Source organism: Sander lucioperca, chromosome 9, assembly GCF_008315115.2.
Source record: "Sander lucioperca isolate FBNREF2018 chromosome 9, SLUC_FBN_1.2, whole genome shotgun sequence".
NCBI lineage: Eukaryota > Metazoa > Chordata > Actinopteri > Perciformes > Percidae > Sander > Sander lucioperca.
Genome location: NC_050181.1, coordinates 36,325,177 through 36,346,336, shown reverse-complemented (window position 1 = coordinate 36,346,336; position 21,160 = coordinate 36,325,177). Strand labels below are relative to the sequence as shown.

Sequence of the window (21,160 nt, the reverse complement as noted above, 5' to 3'; positions counted from 1 at the left end):
TGGTTGAATTGCGACCCCTAGTGGAAGAAGGTTATTCTGAGTGACGGAGCTCTCCATGGTACTGAAATACACTGTACAAACGGTTGGCAAGTCTTTTTAATTACACACAGTAAAGATGCCCAACATTGTTGTCATTATACACTGCTTGTTTGTGACCAGTATTAAATTGTTGAACTGAGTTGTTTTTTTTAAATATGTTTTTGTGCATCTGTGGGTAAGGAAAAACGTCTTCCCAGAAGAAACCTACTATAATCATAAATTGACCTTTACAGCAGTGCAGCATCACTGCCCCCCCCCCCCCATGCTCTTGGTAACCTTTCATTCCATTGTTGTTAACTGCTTGTAAGATGAAAAGGAGAAGCTTCGTCGAACACTCATTGACTGTCTGACAATGGCTGTACAGCAAATTACTTTTCCAATACCCCTGCTTTATTGCAGCGGGACAAGAATAACATTAAAAGAATGCAAATGTTCTAGTAAGTGCTATAGCATTTCACACACCATTGGTATACCACTAGTACAAATACAGTAAAACTCTGGCCAATGAAGACACTTATGGCTGCAGGAATTGCACATGCATGCACACCATATGTGCATGCACAAACAACCTTTCACCTATTTCATAGTATAGTAAATGCTGTTATTGTCAGTGCTAAACCCAACAATGAACTGTGGGTTGCAGAGGCCTTTTGCATTTCAAGTCTAGGTTCATTAGTGCATTCCTTTCCCAAGACTTAAAGGTAAGAAATTGCGCACATGCATGCCCCTTTTTATCTATACCATCATATTTCTGGGCTAAAACTTGTTATTGAGTTGTTTGCTTTTATAATTTAAAATCTACGACTCCCTTTATACCAGCAGAGAGGAGTTTGTCATACCCAATAATGTGGGATGCCATACCAGAGTTAGTGCAGATAGACAGAAAAAGAGCTCCCAGATTCATTTTCTGGGGCTGGAGGAGGATGGAGGGGGGTAATACTATGGTAATATGTAATTTGGATGTTCATTTTGAGTTGTAAGAGTGAGATTGATGTGACAAGTAGGTCTAGATAGTGTGTCTGATAGTCTCAATGGTATACATTTTCATGTTCACATGTAGTGCTTGAACTTTCCAAGATCCCACGGTGAATATTTGTAGATTCTGTGCTTTTTAAAGTTCTTATCACAGTAAGGATCCAATATCTTAATGAATTAATCTATTTGTTAATGACATGAATAATTTAGCAGTCATGAACTATTGAGTCATAAACGTTTTGGATTTGCCAGAGAAACTAAAAAATAGAACGTCTAAAAGGCAACCTCCATATAAACTTGTGTAAAATGTTGAGAGTAAAATGTGTATTTGTCATTAACAGAATTCAGTGAAGCCATAGTGAATTTCTCCTTCTGTCCCCTGTCCTGGATGATCACTGAGCTGATGGCTTGGTAGAAGGACAATCTGCTCATTACACTATTTTCCCTCTGTCACCGCTCTGCTCTAACTTAGCTGGCACTACCCATGGAAACAGCCAATTGGGAGTATGTGTGTGTAAGTGACTATGTGTGCATATAAATGTGGTCCTGCATGTGTTTGTTTGCATGTGTGTGTCTGTGTGTGTCTGTTCTATCTTTGTTATCCTCTTAAGTCCCTTGAGGTCTGCCCTCTCTCTCTTTAATCCCCAGAACACACACCCACACCCAACAGACGAAGAAGCATGGGGGAATAATTGAAGAACATACGGCCGTTAGAGAAAACCAGTGATTCTGCCACAGGGTGAAAACTGAAAGACGCAAATCTGTGAGGGGGAGTATAGCTGCGCTGTTCGGGCTCTTGTTAGGAGGATAGAGCTGGAAAAAACACCATACTGTGGCAGCTGCTTAATTTGATTATGAAAGGACTATCGCTGTAAGAAAATGAAAAAAACACAGTTCATGTTGCAACTTTTTTTTTTCTTTAACATTCCACAAATGTAGCCTGACTTTCACAGGCAATTAATGTGCTCATAAACTGACTGAAGGATGCACATGGGTTGCTGACTAATCTGAATTCCTTAATGACTAGCAGGTGGACATCAGCAAGACCTGATCTAAGATCAAAATGCTATCTCTTATCTTTTATTATTATGATAATGAGCAAATGTCAAGCAAACGTTTGAAAATAATTAAGAACAGATAGTTAGTTAAGTAGTCAGATTACTTATCCAGACTTCCCTCAAAACTTTTTTCTTGTGAATTACTTGGTAATTTTACCTCTTCCGTAGTAGTAGTAGTAGATTGCTTTTATTTTAAGGGGTCACAAGCCTTCAGGATCGGAAAACACAGCTTTAGAAGCTGCTTCATGTGTTGAAAAACTGAATCACTATCAAATAATTGTTCCCCGTGTGCTCATGGTTTTGTGATCCTCTAGCTCTCATAATAAATCAGCTCTTGCTTAATTTGCTGGGATTGTGGTAAGCTTCTGGTTTCCTACCTTGCCATAGCTTGGGGTTTATTGAATTGATTGAATAACTGTAGCTATATTCCTGTTGAGAAATGCAATCACTGACAGTGTTATTATTGCTGGTCTCTTTAAAAGCCTCAGGGTTATTTAGATTGATAAAGAAACACACACACACACACACACACACACACACACACACACACACACACACACACACACACACACACACACACACACAGATCCCCTCCCTATATTCCCTCATCTCTATCACTTGCTTTTTCTCTCTCATAACAGCTATGTCAAGTTTGCCAAATAAAGCCAGATTTTGCCCGAAAAGGATGCTTTTATTCTTCAAAATAAATGTGTACAATTTGTCATGCTTGGGGACCACCTTTTTTGGTGCACCCATAATCATTAAAGTGTAAACAAATACATTTTAGAAAATAAAATGTATTTGCAATTTCACCCTGTATAAGTGCAGCCTTGTTTTGATACCCTTATTTGACATTTAATCAACATTAACAGTCGATTGTGTTTTATTTTGAAAACGAAAAACCGGAAACTTTCTTATTGACGCTATTCAACGTCAGTATTTTTCTCTCTCTTTGCTCACAGTACCCAGTGAACGTCTCTCTACATTTCAGCTATCGCTCGCGCTACCGACCAGTTGAAAACATCCTCGCGCTTGGGAGGTGATCCAGGATTTCTGTTTAGGAGAGGACGGGGAGACATCACCCACACTGCTCGACAACCATGCACATACTCGGGGTCCCTTTTTTGCTGTTGTGTCTCATTTGGGGCCACTCCTGCGCTCTCGGCGGAAAAGGTAGGAACATGAAAAAGAAAAAGATGAAAAAAAAAAAAAAATACATTGGCTTCGAAATGTTTGACTGCTTTTTCGCGTTTGAGTTGCACAAGTTAGCAAGGAGAGCACCAACCGCCCGTCCAACAACTTCGTCGCCGTTTAGATATTTGTTTTTGCCTGTCTCTAGTTAAGTTCTGCCGAGTAGTCAGTAGCCTTATGTTTTTTCTTTCTTGATAATTATTGACTAGTTACTTCACGTAATGTGGGACAGGGCAATTAGCGGGACAGGTGTTCAATTTTTTTTTGTGGGAAGTTGCAGCTTTGTTGTAACATTAGGTAGCCTAGTCTGTGATATGTTGGGAGCAGGGGACACATGAAAAAAGATTGGCAAATAGCAGAGACACTAGCAGTTAGTGCTGCAACTAAAGATTATTTTAACTGATTAATTGTTTTATAAATATAGACTGAGAGAAAATAGTGAAAATCACCCAGTACAGTTTCCTAAAACCCAAGGTAACGCCTTGTTTGGTCCTAAATTTAGGCTATATTTAAACATTACATAAGTCAACAAAAAACAGCAAATACTCTTAAACCAGAAACTTCAACTGGGGCATGGTTGGTATTTGAGCTTGACTTAAACTATTAGGCTAATTCATCATGCATCAAATTTTGACTAATTGTTTTAGCTCTGATGATAGACATAGGCTAACTTACCACAGTTCCCCACTATAGGAATTCACATTTGAGCTCATAAGTATTTTTGTCACCCTTAAAGGGTGCTGGATAACTCTTCGCATAGCATTTATGTCTAGAAGGCAACACAGTATTAGCGGTTATGTTGGTGGTCATGATTGGCTGGTTAGCCAGTGATCTGAGGATGATTTCTAAGTATGATAATCGATTAGTGCTCCGGGAGGGCAGAGCAGTCAGGGCGTTGTATTCAGTCACATCCTCACGCTTTGATACACTCTCTCTCTCTCTCTCTCTCTCTCTCTCTCTCTCTCTCTCTCTCTCTCTCTCTCTCTCTCTTACGGCGTCGACTGGTGTCTATCAAGGGCAGCGGCGGTTTACACTGGTGTTAATTGGGTCTCAGGAGTGAGAGCGCTGGGCTGACTGGCTGTCTGCGCTCAACCAAACTATCACCCCCCCCCCCCCCCCTGTTTATGAAAGACCTCCATATGGCTGTGAGCCAGAGGGAAGGCTAACTGGGTTTGGATTAAGTTTTAAAAAAAAGAGCCTGTTTTCTGTAGAGACTTCAGTGACTCATTCGATTTTCAAAGGTGAATGTGATGTGTTAATTCACTCCGCTTTGGTTAACATATACACAGTTGACATTGGCTATGCAATGTGTTCTGGAGGCCAAATATCATGTAACCAAACATTTTATGAAATGGCTGAATTGGATTTGACTCGGTAAAGAAATCATTGTAATTTCCTAAGATTTGATAAGCCTTTGTATTGTTAAGAACATTAGAAAAGGAATAGATTAAGGCCCCTGTGTGCTGGCTTGATGGATGTTTGCCAGCTGTATAAGAGAGAGAGAGTGTGTGTGTGTGTGTGTGTGTGTGTGTGTGTGTGTGTGTGTGTGTTTTACCAGCGCAGCAGAATACAGTATATACATGAGACAAAGGCTTGCTACTGAATACCTTTACATAAGAAGTCAGGAAATAGACCAGATGAATGCCAGAGAACACGGACTGAGAGGATTTGAGGGGAATAAGAAAGGGAGGAAAAAAAAAAAAATTGAAAACAAGATCAGATTTATGGGTGTCTTTTCAACAGAGCCGTCTAGCTACATTATCCTCGGCGTAACATAAATCGTGAAAGCGATGTGGAACGCAGAAGCATAACTCAGGTTTTCCTCTTCTGTGCAATGACTGGTGAAACTGCTCTGCCCGTCCTGTCGCTCTATTCCTCTTTACTGTTATTCATGCTCTTTCTATTCTCTTTCTTTCCTCTGGTTTCTCACTTGTGTTTTTCTCCCTGTTTCTCTCTCATTCTCTCTGTCTCTTGCTTTCTCTCTGAGAGAGAGAGAGAGAGAGAGAGAGAGAGAGAGAGAGATCTCTCTCTCTCCCCCTTCTCTTTCTCTCTCCACCTCCCTGGATTCAATTCCAAAGTTTTTATGGGCTTAAGTGAGTTGTATAAATGGTCTTCTTTCTGTCTTACTTTGCCTTTTCTCATCTGGAGTGTGTCACATTCTCACTCCATCCCAGATACCTCTATTACCGACACCCTCCTCGGTCACATTTATATTCTGTCCCTTTCCTAGCCTGGCCAAAATTTTTCTTTCTTTTACTCCTGTTGTACCTTTTCTTAACCTCCCTCCACCTCAAACATGCTCTCTCCTTAAGGCTTTGTTCTCTAAAGCCTCTCAAAGGAGAAAATGTTTGCTACATGTAAAAAAGGTGTGTGCACGAGTTGTGTGATGGCAGGCAATTCTGTTGAGAGAGACTGAGTACCATTGTGCTTTGTACTGGCATGGAGGAACATCAGTTATGTGTGCTGCTGGAAGTATATGCAAATGAGGACAGATATGCAAATGAATGTCCTAATTTGGGTGTTAATTACTCAGCACGGCTAATTATAATATGTCTGATGAGGCGTAAGGTGGAGGAGAGGAGTGAAATGGAAGGGCCACTGCCATAGGATGATGTATGTGTGGTGATGAGTGCGTTTGTTGTGGGTGTGTGTGAGAGGTGGTTGTGTGTACGCCAGTATCACACCAGCTGGTCCAATGGCCCCGGTGGGGCTTTCTGATCAGCAGTGCTAAATGTGTGGTGGATAAACATTGCATGCAGTGCTGACTTCTGAGAGACACTCACTCACACACACACACACACACACACACACACACACACACACACACACACTGCCCCGTTGTCTCACTGATGCATGGATACCCATTCACACATTCGGACACTCCTGTACTTTAAAGTAATCATATTATGCTCATTTTCAGGTTCATAATTGTATTTGGAGGTTGTACCAGAATAGGTTTACGTGGTTTAATTTTCAGAAAACACCATATATTTGTTATACTACACATTGCTGCAGCTCCTCTTTTCACCCTGTGTGTTGAGCTCTCTGTTTTAGCTACAGAGTGAGACATCTCACTTCTGTTCCATCTTTGTTGGGAGTCACACATGCGCAGTAGCTAGGTAAGGACTACTAGCCAGTCAGAAGCAGAGTATGAGGGCGTGCCACGCTAGCAGCTAGGCGAGCATTATAACGTGTGTCACGGAAGTAAAGGCTGGACTACAACAGAGCTGTTTGGAGCAGTTTGTGAACAGTGTTTTCTGTTGGAGATGGTAAGTCCCTTTGGGGTGGACTTTGGGCTTTTTCACTTTGTAAACCTATTACATGCACAAAAAAAATATATAACACAATACAGGAGGGGAAAGCCAAAAAGCATAATATAAGCACTTTAAAACTGTCGGAGTAAACACTTAGATGACTGAGGTGGTGCTGTAGAGTAGAGTGGCAGAGTGAGAGAGGAGAACCAGTAATGGGAGAAGAAAGAGGCAAAAAAAAAGAAGAAACGTGGATTCTCTAATAATTTCACCATTAACCTTTTTTTATTTATAATTTAATTGATTTGTTAATGATATTCCTCTATATGCTTTTAGGAACACAGATGTATGAGACATCAAGAGAGTTAGAAATGCAGAGCATGGGACATAAATAATTAGATACCAACTTTCCTAAACCTTGACTTTACAAACATAAAAAGATTGGTTACATGGATTAAGGCAGGGACACGCATTAGAACTGTTGAACCGATTTATGAATACGATTTGGCTGTGACAACTGACCGGCCCAAGCTGGACCTGGTCTATTCTAGTCTGGCGATCAAGTCGCTGCCAGTCATTCATATAAAGATTGTTTTAGACACTTTGTTATTTGAGACCTAGGATATTGACCTTGAGATATAGGCGACCGGTGACGTCACTTTTGTGTTGCCCAAGGGAGACATACTGGTAAATAAGCCGCGTTATCTAACCATAAGTTCATCAAGAACACGCAACAACTGACTTTTTTTTTTTTTTGCAGGATATGCGAGGTCGTCTCCAGTTGTTACTGATCAGTTGTTCAGTGTGTTGTCTATATTTACTCAGTTTGACTAAGCAGCCTGATGAAGTACTTCAGCCATGTTTGAAGAACAGGACCCAGGTAGTGCTATTTCTTTCAATGCCAAAAAGGGTCCATTTATCAAATATTCTTAGCCTTTGGTTTTGTGCAAATGAAGAAACATGAAACAAGTTATGGCAAATAGATTCTGATGATAAATCAGTGGTCTCTATTGATTTCTTTTATTACTATATACATTAGTGGGGTCATCCAAGATATCATTTTATTATTTTCTTCATCTTCTCTTAACAATCTCTTTTTCTCTCAAGCTAAATAAAGCCGAATAACATTTTTCTCAAATGAGGCCCAATGATTCTTCTGTTAGCTTTTTTTGCCCTCGCTGACATAACAGTAATTTAAACAGAAAATAGCTTTGGTGTTGGCAGCAAGAGCCGATCCAAGAGCAAATAAAGAGGCGGTTGAATGCCTCTGAAGTTTTAATAGAGGATTTGTGTTTGTGGAATATTTTTCTTGTGAGATTGTTACGCCGGCCACACGCTGGCTGCGCGGCGTGAGCGTGTCAGCTGCGTGGCGTGTCCGTTTATATTTTGGCTCCCATGTTAACAGGTTAGAGCTTGCACACTGCCTGCGTGACGCGCGCATGCTAGAAATAGAACCGACGTCTATTTTTCACGTGACACGCAAGCGTGTTGGAAGCATTTCCAGGCAAAATAGAATAGGAAAAGATGTTTATATGTCATTTTGACACAAATACATATTAATAAATGACATGTTGATGTCAGAGTTGGGCTGAATAGAGCAATGTTCAGCAGCAACTTAAAGACTGAACTGAGGCACTGGCTGTGCCTTTGCTGTGTCCCATGAGCTGGTGTCATTGAAGTGTTATCTATGGTCTCTATGTACACAGGCCTAGCAATCCTTTATTAAACAATAGACCGTGGTCTGTTGTGACTCATGATAAAGCCTGAAGTTATAAAGACATGCACCACTGCGCACTGTTTTAATTATAATTCCAATACAAACTTATTAGCCTGCTGTGTAATTGCACACCTAATAAAATGTGTTAACATTGTTGGGTGTTTATTTCCAGCCAAATATAAGACAGACAGACAGACACACACACACACCCCCTCTGATTGAGTCATCCCCTTCATCTCCCTTTCAAGTTGTCCTGTGTGGGTTTCTTGTATAGTCAGTCCAAAGCTCCGCTATACGCTTTGAAATGGCTTTATTTTAGATTTTTTGTTTCTGATTTCCTCCAGTAGCAATCATGAAAGAACCATGTATTTTCCATCATGAGATTTGATTTTGGAGATTTTTTTCACAACCACAGGTTTGCGTGAATATTGGAGAGGTAGGCTACAAAGTGAAACTACATAGTGTAACATCACAGGTGCTATGGAAAGTCATGCCAGAGGCAAGTCTTTTAAGTTTTCTAATACTTTGCCTACAAGGCAGCACCTCTGTGTCTGACTGAAAAACAAATCGCTCTTCCTATATACTCATCTGACCTTTCAACCCGACTGCTGAGCACATGTACACAACCTCGCTGCTTTCTACCTCTCTTTGTCTCTCTTTCTCTCTCTCTCTACCTCTCTCTTTCTCTCCGTTTGTCCCTAAAGGAATGAGCAGTACTTTATCACCCGCGACTCTTGTGTCAGCATAGCAGCATTTCCCATCAAGTCCATGTCACAACAGATGAGTTTTAATTTTTACTTGCACTGGTGTAATGATATTTTCTGTTTATTTTATTCATGGTCCACAGCTTTCGCTGTTACAATTCTGTTCCCTGTCAGCAAAAATTCCTATTAATCTTTATGCAATTCCAGCATTGTTTTTGCACACTCTGATAATGGTGCTTACCCAGGTTTTTCAAGCTCATTATTGTTAATTGATTGACATTCGTCATCGCACAAAGAAAATGAAACAAACATCCCTTTTATCAGTGAGAGCTCAACTGGGCCTTTGTGCGTTTAAATGTACAAAATGTACAGATACATACCTACACTCATCTATGACAGTGGCATTTTCTAAGGTCACATTTCCTCCTACAAGGTGTCAAGGAAAGACTTAAGAAGTGTGTGTGTGTGTGTGTGTGTGTGTGTGTGTGTGTGTGTGTGTGTGTAAAAAAACAGACTGTGTAGTTTTGCTCACACCTTCAGTCACATCCGCATGCACACACACAATCATGCACCTGGTGCACCTGAAGCTACAATCACTGCTCAGGAAGAAAGGAATTGCAGCAGGGAGGGAAAATGAAAGCATGTCATCAAGAAGAAAGGTTTTAATTTTCTCAAGTCAGAAGTGTTATCTCTGTTCCTCTCTGTCTTCCTGTTTCTTCCTATATGACTCTCTCTCTACCACCCCACCTGTCACTGACTTTGCCTATCTTTTCCTCTCTCCTCCTGGCAGCAGCACATTAGATATGGCGGTTTAGATTTGTGCGTGTCAGTGCTAGGGCTGCACAATTAATCGAATTTTAATCACGATTTTGGCTTCCCACGATCAAATTCACGTGATTCGAGCGATATTTAAAATGCTTCATTCCGCTCTGTATCAAAGTTTTTTTTTGTTTTTTTTTTTCCCCAAAGCTCCGTAAACCACTCTGATCACGTGCCTCCATGAGCCAATCAGAGTTGTTCCCTGCACTGCGCAGCTTAGTTTAGATGTAGACCGTCACAGAGGACGGAGTAACGTGAGGAAAATTCCACAGCAGATAGCATTCGGTCATAAGTCGTCACGAGGTTTACCAGTTTACCAGTACACGCAACATTTGGTCCCGTCTGTGTTTTTCAGACAACAGCAGTGACCAGTGCTAGTTTGAGTCTTTTAGCTCATAGCTTTAGCGGCAGACTGTTGTACGTCCCGCTGTTGGAATCCTCTACAGTGAAATACAGTCGCACTACACCGTTTAGCTGTCAGCATTTTAGCTGTGTTTAATCCAGTTACTACTGTAGCTAAAGGTAGGCTAATGTTACCTGCTGTGCAACGTGTTATTAGTGTTTACTAGCGTGACATGCAGCGATGTTTCTGTTGCCTGTAACGTCTGTTTTGGAGCATCAGAGCGCAACGCAGACATTTAAGTGGCACCGTAATCCGCGTTGCTATTTCGTCTGGTAGATGCCCTATTGGCATTTCCAAACATGCTTCCAACCGCTTTCCAAACATGTGCGTTTGCCGTGAAAAGATACAGGCAATGCAATTTTCTGTTCACGTTAACGGCGCATGTTAAAATCTGTCGCACAACAGCTGAAATGGCATACTCCTTTAATATTATCCTTCAACAAAGGAGGAATGTAGCACAATATGGGTGTATTGGCAGGAATGTAGCACAATATGGATGTGAAAGCAGTTATAATTAGCCTATGTGACAATAACATTTGTTTTAGTTAAAAACAACAAATAATCGTGATAATCAATCGTGATCAATATATTGATCAAACTAATCATGATTATCATTTTGGCCATAATCGTGCAGCCCTAGTCAGTGCAAATATCCCTGTTTCTCCTCTCAGATCAATTCCATATTTTCATCTTCTCCTTCCTTTTGTAAATCTGCCCGTGTTGAGCGTCACCTCTCTATGGATTGAATGTCCTCTGCCATTGCCCTTCGTGTCTCCTCTTCTCTTCCTCATCTGCTCTCCGTCCCTTACTCGGTCTCTTCTACTGTTGCATTTATAAATCATTTAGGCGATGTAGTTATGAACTGTAACTGTTTTGAGGTGACATTGCTGCGTCCAAATCCGTGTTTGTGCCCGAATCCCATTTGTATATCGTCTCTTTGTGTTATATAATGGATTGTTCCAAAATCCATTTTAGCAACTTGTCATGTACCAATATGCCTACCTGAGATACCTGCTAATTAGGTGCTTCATGCCTCTTGAGCTTAGATGACATTTATAATGTGATGTTATGTTGCATGAAAATAAATAAAAATTTGTTAGAGGCAAATTAAAAGCACATTAGTTTGAAAACCGAACATATACTCGTATATATCTTCCGGTCAAAACAACCGGGCTAGAAATTATATTTTATTCTTTCCTAATTTCCTTATTTGAATAGCTCTTGATAGAATAGCAAACAAATACATTTTGTCAGGCGCAAAAACCTGTGTCTGACATATACTTAATGAATCCACTCTCGAGTGCGAAAAGTTTTGAGGTTATGAAATGAATAATGAGAAATGGGCAGTATATCTTTTTGAAATATTTCTGTGTGAAGATGTTTGTTGTCTTATCAAAACTCCCCAGTGGGAATAAGAGAAACTGGTTTATTTTTCTGTTCTTTCTAAATTGCTGGGTCATTTAGAGGGACAAAACACACTTTCTTCACAATGTTTTGTGGTGCAATACAGTTTTACAATGCTTTCTTGTACAATGTGATGCAATCCAATACAGCAGCTCTGCCATGAATTCTACTTTTACAAAGCTTATACATGTTCATTTGTTGTGGACAATGTCAGTAATTCTACTTTATGCTTATTCTTGAGGTTGTAGTGGGTGCCGGTCATGTACTAGAGTGCATTATATTGAAAGGTGTTTATAATATTCGGTCACTCATGTGTGTTAATGGGGTGGCCAAAATATAGAAACGCCTCAATATAATGCAGTCCAGTTCAACACCACTGCAAACTACTACCTCTACTACAGTTATAAATAGGGCTGCACAATATATCGTTTTTTTTTTTTAATCGTCATTGCTATATCAACTGGTGCAATAAACACATCGCGAAGGGCTGCGACATTTTGCGAAAGACACTACACACAATTTTTGTGTTCGTTAAAAGAAAGTATCATTAGAAAAACTGTACATTTAAATGTATCTGTCATTCTTTTTCGGTGTTGCCTTTTAAATTCAATTAAAATGTTCTGTTTGTTCTATAAAATAATGTTGGAAAGGATTTGCTTTCATTTGTTTTAAATTCAACAAGCAATTTGGTGTATCTTAGCAGAATACTGAAAGCAGCAGAACTGAGTAGGCCCACACTTAGTATCTGTTTATTCATCGCAAGTAATATCGTTATCGTGATATTCAACAACGGTATCGCATATCACATATTATCCTCATATGCATCCCTAATAATAAACATATAGTTTGATTAATATCTCTCTGACAGTGTCAGTCCAAACTAAACATTATCATCTTTGTAAAGGCAGAATTTACGACAGGGCTGTTGTATTGGTTCACAATCGATTGTACAAGTGTACCTAATGAATTGGCCAGTGAGTGTATATTAGACTGCTGAAATCATGATTATGTATCTACATAGTACTAAGCAGATCAAAACCAGGGACTTAATGACCTCATTTGCGTTATACACAGTTTTGTTTATTTTTAGATTTAGATTCAACTTTATTGTCATTGCACATGTCACGAGTACCTAGCAACGAAAAGTAGTTGGCGTCTATCCAGAAGTGCTCTAGGCAGTGATTAAATAACATATATGCTACAGTATATACTGAGTGCAAGGTATGAAATGATACATAAATATATAGATATGTGTCTATATGAGTGTCTATTACTACAGGTATGTACAGGCTATGGTAATAAAGAATATAATTTCAAAGTATAGTTTTGTGTGTCCACGTGAAAGATGAGCTGATGGTTTATGAAGCCATTTACACTGTATTACTGTGAAGCAAGTAGTGGGATTGTGAGTCACCTACTGCATGTTTCCCTGATCTATACATTTGAATGTGTCGGAACAGAGCCTCAACTTGCGATTTGTAATTTACTGCCCAGCTTTTCCTTGGGTTCTTTCTATTTGCAGTTTGATGTGAAGTCTGTTGTTGCCCTCGGAGTCATTTGGTCCCCCTCCTCTGCGCACTCTTCCTATATACTCATCTGACCTTTCAACCCGACTGCTGAGCACATGTACACAACCTCGCTGCTTTCTCTCTTTCTCTCTCTCTCTACCTCTCTCTTTCTCTCCGTTTGTCCCTAAAGGAATGAGCAGTACTTTATCACCCGCGACTCTTGTGTCAGCATAGCAGCATTTCCCATCAAGTCCATGTCACAACAGATGAGTTTTAATTTTTACTTACACTGGTGTAATGATATTTTCTGTTTATTTTATTCATGGTCCACAGCTTTCGCTATTACAACTCTGTTCCCTGTCAGCAAAAATTCCTATTAATCTTTATGCAATTCCAGCATTGTTTTTGCACACTCTGATAATGGTGCTTACCCAGGTTTTTCAAGCTCATTATTGTTAATTGATTGACATTCGTCATCGCACAAAGAAAATGAAACAAACATCCCTTTTATCAGTGAGAGCTCAACTGGGCCTTTGTGCGTTTAAATGTACAAAATGTACAGATACATACCTACACTCATCTATGACAGTGGCATTTTCTAAGGTCACATTTCCTCCTACAAGGTGTCAAGGAAAGACTTAAGAAGTGTTTGTGTGTGTGTGTGTGTGTGTGTGTGTTTCGTAATTGGTTTATTTGAAAGTTTGTTCATGAAAAGATACTTTGTCCTCAGACTGACAGTCATGTCTTGTAATGTTGCTTCACATGGCTCAAGGTGATTTCTTTCTGAGGACTTAACTTGTTGGTGCCTATATGAGGTGTTGGTGTGCTGCATTGGATGATTGTATGTAGGCACACACTCCCCTAATGCCTCTCCTATATATTTATTTTTTCTGAACATTTTATTTTACTTTTGGAAATTTCTGCTTCAGTTTTTGGGCTTTTGGTTTCTGTCGAGGGTGGATGTTGTTAAGGTAAATGGCCACCAGAAGATCAGTTTGTGTATAGTTTTGTCAAACCTAAAAGTAAACACATGACTATAAATTATAACAATTCTCCCTCCCGTTTCTTCGTCCGTCTCTCTCTCAAACACGTCTGTTCTGTCTGATGAGACGGAGGCAGTCGTGACGGTCCTCCAAACAAAATTCCTTGCAAGAAGACGCAAGAACGTCCTCTTCAGTCTACCTGTCACAATTAACCCACGACTGAACTATTAAATTTCTATTAAAATGCCAAGGCTTTGTGAGCGGATTGCTCACCCCCATATCTCTGTGGCACTTTTCCTCTGTAATTATTGTCAGTTTTCTTCACAAGCGGACAATAACTGTATTGTAGGGAGTTGAAAAGACAGTGCCACCATACTGGCACAACGGCTTGGTGTGCAAAAATTACTTTTGATTGTTGAAAACAAGGAAATGCGTGAAACAGTCCGCCTCCTTGCTCTGGCAGCATACTCCTAATATCCTCGAGAGTAAATAATTTACTTTTCACCGCAACTATAGTCGAAAATGTTGCAGATTATTGGATGAGTAAATCCAACTCTAAAGGCAATAAAAACTTTACAGCTTTCATTTTTCCATTTATGTGATCCACTGGCAACATCGACTGTTACTGAAATATGTTGTACATTTATAAAGCGATGGGTCGAGCTGGAGCACATTGCATCGATAACTGATCATTTATGAGCCTGTTACATTGTGTCGAATATCAGTCAACATTCACTATTTAAAGCTTGGATTAGTGGTGTTTTGAACCTATGAGTACACTTTATCACGTCACAGGAGAACGATTTTTAGCGAGAGAAAACCCAAGTGTTTTTGTAAAGGAAAGCCAGCGCCCCAGAGGCAGTCATTTTGACAGGGAGGAGGAGTAGAGAGTCACAAATGAAATAAATAACCAGAATGAAAGTTAACGGAAGTGAATAAGGGCACTGATCACACTGCTGATGTATTGGTTTGGGATGTATTAGCATTTAAACACATCATCAATCCTCTCTCCTCTCTCCCCGTGTGACCGCTCAGCCATTATACTTTATCTAAAGTAATTGACCAGAAAATGGTTCTGAGTTGTCATCACAAAGAAAAGTGCTCTTTTTAGCAGCTATGGCAGCTTCAGGCTTGCAACTTAGGGATGTAATGGCTGTTTGCCTTTATTGGACATTAGTGTGTGTTATTTCTCTGCCTACCTCCTTCATACCTTCCCTCCAACCGCTGCCCTTTTCCCCCATAGCCTTTGCACTAGTCTCGCATTGCCAGACCTTCCTCCACTGTGCTGCGGAGGAGGGTCTGGCTAGTCCACACAGCATTCCGTGATGGAAGAAAAACGTGCTTTATTGGCATTTCTTTAAACCAATCACAATCGTCATGGGCGGTGCTAAGCACCGGACGGAGCCACGGTGCCTCTGCAAAATAGCCTCGGGAAGGAACTTGTTTTGGTGGAACGTGTACGTTCAAAAGTAGTTTTAGTCGTGCAACAGAAAACTCAGATTGGACAGATAGTCTAGCCAGCTGTCTGGATTTACCCTGCAGAGATCTGAGGAGCAGTTAATCACAGTCCTCAGAAATCCACCGGAGTTTAAAATTTCAACACAAAAAAAGCGGAAGGTAAAGGACATCCTGCTGAAAAGGTGACATCCGGTAGAATTTCCGGCGGCACCAGAGCAATCCCGGAAGTGGAACGCCGTGGATATAGACTACCTTTGCACTGACATACCTCTTTCCCTTATGTACAATTTCACACACACACACACACACACACACACACACACACACACACACACACACACACACACCCACATATTCACTTAGCAGCTCCTCAGCCTCTGTAATACGGCTGCTGTCCTCCCCAGTAATGGGGATCAGCTGTGAGTGGAGTGGTCCAAGATGGCAGCTCCACAAAGGATCTGACAGATGCTTGGGGATGAGACAAATCAGGGAGAAGGTGGCCAGCTAACTCCTCTTGTTAACCCCCCGACCTTTGTTTCTCTTCCCTCTTTCTGCCCACTTGGACGACTGATATTGTAAGATTGCTCACATTGGTACTCACAAAGCCAGCTGAGATGTCATACAATATTAAAGAGCTACACTGTTTACATCTTAAGATGCTGTTTGCCTTTCAAGCATCATTTCTTTATTTAGACAGAAGCCTAGAGGAGCAAAGTGAAGGGGAAACGCTGGTAATTGCTCGGGAAGTTGTGACATAAATTCCCCATCTCGAATTTTACCAGCTCTTAGAGGCATTCTGCCGACTAGTATTATATTCAGAAGACTTTCTCCTTTTAGTTCCATGTTATTTCTTTGAGAAATGATGACAATTTTGCAGCCATGGTGTGATTTGGATAAATTTGAAGCGGTGATGCTACCCTCTTTGTTATTGCAGAATATGTAATTCATCTCTGTTGTCATATATTGATTTTAGGAAAAAGTTATGATAAGCCATGTTTTCACCCTGATCCCCGTGGTATATTAAAACAAACTTCTGAGAGTAATGTGGCTTGGCTTAGTATTTAATTCAGAAAATGCCATCCAGTCTTCTTACTTATGACACTATGGGAGTATAATACTCCAAATAGATCATATTTACCCCTGTAGAGACCTCACCACCCACATTTCTTATGCTGAGAGATGATGTAGAAAACAAATTTTCAAAAATGTTGGCAACACGATGAAATTTCACAAAAATGTCTTTCCTGCCTTAGAACTGCAGTTTATCTGGCAGACCACTGATGTCTGAAGTAGTGTTGAGTAGTATCTTATTGCTAGATGTACAGAGCAGAAAGAATACAGTTCACATTGTAAAAAGACTGACATAATTGCAGGCATAAGTGCACCTCCAGTGTCCTTTGATGAATTGAACCTCCAGCTTTCTTTCTTTGCCGTCTGCCCATGTTGAAGTTGAAAGAAAAGATGGACAGAGCTGCATCAGAAAATACAAAATAGAGAAAAAGAATCGGACCAGGCGAGAAGAGTAGGGGTGGAATGAACACAGTGTGGAGAGGGAGCAGAACCAAGGACAGAGGAGAAGCGAGATGTTGGAGAGAGAGAGAAAGGCTAGAGAAAGAGATGATGAAAAAATGAGAAGCGTCATGACAGAAAAAGAGGGAAGCTAAAGGGAGAGAGGCTGCATGGTATGGTGATGTTTGCCATTGCCACTCATTGTTTGGCGGTCGGTGGTCGGCGGAAAGCCCCAGAGTGATTCATCATAATTATGTGGTGGTAGGCAGGTAATGTCACAGCAGTCGGGGCTGGGCGCACCAGAGGCAGACGCTGCCGCTATTTCTGGGCATCTGTCTTTGCCAGCCTGGATCGAGTTGGTCATATCAGCCTGCATTGTCTCTTCTGTGCCCTCTGGATATCTGTTTTTCTTTCTCTTTTTCTGTTTTCTTTTCTCTTTGACTCTTGAAAATGTCTGGTTTGTGGGGGGGTGACATTTGTTCTGCAGGTCCACATGATGTGTGGCTTTAACATTTACATATTGATGGTGTGTTTTAGCTTCCTTTGTCAGTGTTCAGGGTTATTTTTACTCCCCACTCCTGTCTGTCGTGTCACACGAAGCTTCAGTGGCTCATTAAAGACTTTTTAAATGTCAAATGTCAGTTTCTGTCTCCATCGGTTTGGCTGTCACCCCCTTCCCTCACCATCTCAGCCTTTTTCTGTGATTCTCTGTCTTAACCCTTGTCGTGTCTCTGACTTCTGTGGCATTTGCTGTCATTTCTAACCTTGATCATTTACATCTCTTTTATGTTTCTCTCTTCACTGATTCCCGTCACCTTTCACTTCCTCTAAAACAGCTGTCACTGTGCTTGTTTGTCCAAATGTCAGCAGTTTTATACATAAAGTGTGTGTGTGTGTGTGTGTGTGTGTGTGTGTGTGTGTGTGTGTGTGTGTGTGTGTGTGTGTGTGTGTGTGAAAAGTCCCTAGTGTTTGTAACGTTTTGTGTGTATGCTTCCAGTTTTTTGTATTTCTCACGCACAGACTCACACTCACACATGCACACACACTTAATGTCATGTGTACTTTCTGTACACTAAGTCTCCAATGCACAGTGTGGTGCTAGGAAGTCTAAATGATTAATGATTGCCTCTGTTGTGTGTCTGCTGGCGCTGCAGCTAAAACCAGTGTCGCTCTCTCTTACTGCTGTCACTCCATGAATATTGTATAGGTTACGGACTTGCTTGCCTCAAAAACAAGTCCAGTTCCAGATCTTCCACCAATTGTTTATGCTTTAATTCCTCCAATTGTCTAGCTGTGATGAAGTGGGTGGGATTCCCTGCACTCGCCACTTGTCCCTTATGTTTGTCTACATACATTTGTCCACAGTTATTTTACACATTGATTTAGTTAATTTCAAATTGTATTCATTTTCAGTTTGCTATAATTTTACCATTGCTTTTGTGCAACATTTTAGCACTTACTATCCTGGGTTTGTTTGTTAAAATTGTTTTACAATGAGTAGTGGTTTAATATGAAGCAAACGCACAACCACAGTTTAGTTTCAGTTAGATTATTATTATTATTTTTTTAAGATTATTTTTTTGGGCATTTTTAGGCCTTTATTTGAAGAAATGAAAGGGGTGAGAGGGGGGAATGACATGCAGCAAAGGGCGCTGCTTCGAGGAGTAAACCTCTATATATGGCTATATATCCGCTCTACCAACTGAGCTTCCCGGGCGCCCTCAGTTAGATTATTTAAGTTGCAGGTTTGAACACTGTGGTGCTCGGTTGTTTTTAGGAAATTGCTTAGCCGTTTTTTAAACACAAAACTATATTTGTGAGCCATCTTTAAAGATTTACGTCTTCTGAAATAACAAATGGGCTTTTAGCTGAGAGCCACACAGCCAAAGTATTAAGAAATGCATCATTGGGTTTGGTGCTTTCATGGGATCTGTTGACAAAAAGCCCCGACATCATTAGTTTTTTATTTATTTTTTTCAAACATTGGAAAGCTCCCTTCAGAGCCACAGAAGACATTATACAGCTGAGTTGTACTCCTTGTGACGAGTAAACTGAACTTAATGGAGTGCCCCTTAAAGACCAGTTACCTATAAAGATGTTGCAGTACTGGACTCTTTGTTGACTGATAAATACTTTCTGAGGATGCAGTGCATGAACATCATAGTAATGAGCATTGAGCACCAAAGATAACAGAGATGCAAATACCACATAATGGATGTTGACAATATCTATTAAATCAGGTGCCTAAACTGGGCAGGTACTGTCAAAGCCATCATCTACTATAATCACTTAGTTGACAGTCTATATTACTGAAAAGTGTTGGCATGTTAGTGTGCTGCTATGTGCCCTTAGGTCCTCTGGAATATGATTACCTGTCTGCAGTGTTGCACTGTCGGCACAATCTCGGGGGCAAACGGAGCAGAACGTCATTTAGATTGGTTTTATCCTGACATAGTGTTCTTGGACAGCTATTTAGCTATATGTGTATGTACTGTATGTTTCTCTATATTATGCAGAAGTACTGATATGTAAGTGTGTATGTCTGTTGTCTGCCTATGCTTTCTGTGCTTAAATAAATCTTTAATTTCCTTTTTTAAGTTCTTAATTGCTTTACACATAACCACAATTAATACCCTCTTACCACCTATACTGTGATCGAGACTAAAGGGCAGTTTACGCTTCTGCGTTAAATCGACGCCATTGGTACGTAAGGATGTGGAGATACGGACCTGAAATGCCAATAATATGACGTTAAATTTTGCTTAAATAACACCCATCTTTAACATGCATCAAATGACTGCACTCAAGGGGAGAATGTATGACAAATTGTTCTCACAGTAATATCGCAGTCGGGATCGGGATTTTCCTTTCTGTTTGAAAATGATTGAGGCCTAGCTATAGCCTACATTATATGTAAGTGATAAAGTTTCATTTCATTTCTGTAACTAGGTTGTCTGTGATGTTATTTATAGCATCTTAGTTCCCACAGAGAGAGTTTCCTACAGTCTTTTTGTGTCTCCCAGTTCTTGTAAATAGGACATTTCATATTTCCATTGGCACTTTTGGCCGCGCCGATTCGAAACATGTTGCGCTGATGCATGCTGAATGCGCTTCCACTAGCACTTTTAAACGCGCCAAGTTGTGACGTCATTATAAAAGTTTTTAAATAACAAAATGACAGGGGTTTTTATTGTGAAGAATTTATAGGAAATGAAATGTGTTTATCCACCGTTTTACAACCGCACCTTTGACCACTAGTCACAGCCGTGGATCAACCTGCTGAGTCAAGACAAGCGTGTTACAGTTAAAGACACATCTTCAAGCGGGTAGGCCTGTTGCAATGGAGATGCAAATCCCCACCTCGTTGGGTTGGCGCACAGAGTCAAACCAAGGCAATCTAGCCCGTGTATGAAAAGAGGCTGCTAGGGCTGGGCGATATGGAGAAAATCAAATACCATGATATTTTTGACCAAATACCTCGATATCGATACCGCAACGATATTGTAGTGTTGACTATTGGTGCTTTCACAAAATATTTACACAATGAGAGTTTTGATAAATAATCAACAGTAATGTGGATATAATGACTAAGTGGGTAAAGGCAAATAATAGAACAGTTACAACAGTCTGGTAAGTTCAGAAAATGACATCACTTTACTGTAATGCTGCCTTTAAAACCAGGAAAAGTCAACACTTATGCCATATTATGATATCCAAAATCTAAGACGATATCTAGTCTCATATCACAATATCGATATATTGCCCAGCTCTACCCACAGTGTGTTGTATAGTTTTTGTAGAGGGTAGAGCCACCAGTGGTAGATTGTCAAGGATGATAGTGATTGGTATTTGAGTTTTTTTTTTTTTTTTTTTCTGAAACTTTGTTTTTTTACATAATACACACACACACAAACACTTTTTGACTAGGTTTTTCCAAAGTCTTAAATATTGATTTTGGTACAGTCTTTTCTCAAATGTAAATGCTCGATTTTTTTTTAAAATGTTATAAAATAGCATTCATGACTTGGATGTGTTGGACACTGCAATTAGGCCAGGGGTAACGGATAGTGTTTAAATATATGACTAAATTATGTTTTTTTGGGACTCCTCCACAGTTCCAGTTTACCACTTTTAGAGTATT

General features: G+C 40.2%; 1 protein-coding gene across 2 annotated transcripts in view; it reads left to right on the top strand.

The window, feature by feature from the left end:
* Positions 1-3,036: 3,036 nt before the first annotated feature.
* clstn2 (calsyntenin 2) overlaps positions 3,037-21,160 on the top strand; it is a 181,376-nt gene continuing 163,252 nt past the window's right edge. For both annotated transcript variants that reach the window (XR_004101820.2, XM_031281046.2), the window contains exon 1: positions 3,037-3,245. Coding sequence is in view for 1 of the 2 variants with exons in the window: in XM_031281046.2 (XP_031136906.1) it covers positions 3,173-3,245 (73 nt within the window). In the remaining variant the exon portion in view is untranslated. The remainder of the gene's footprint in view (positions 3,246-21,160) is intronic.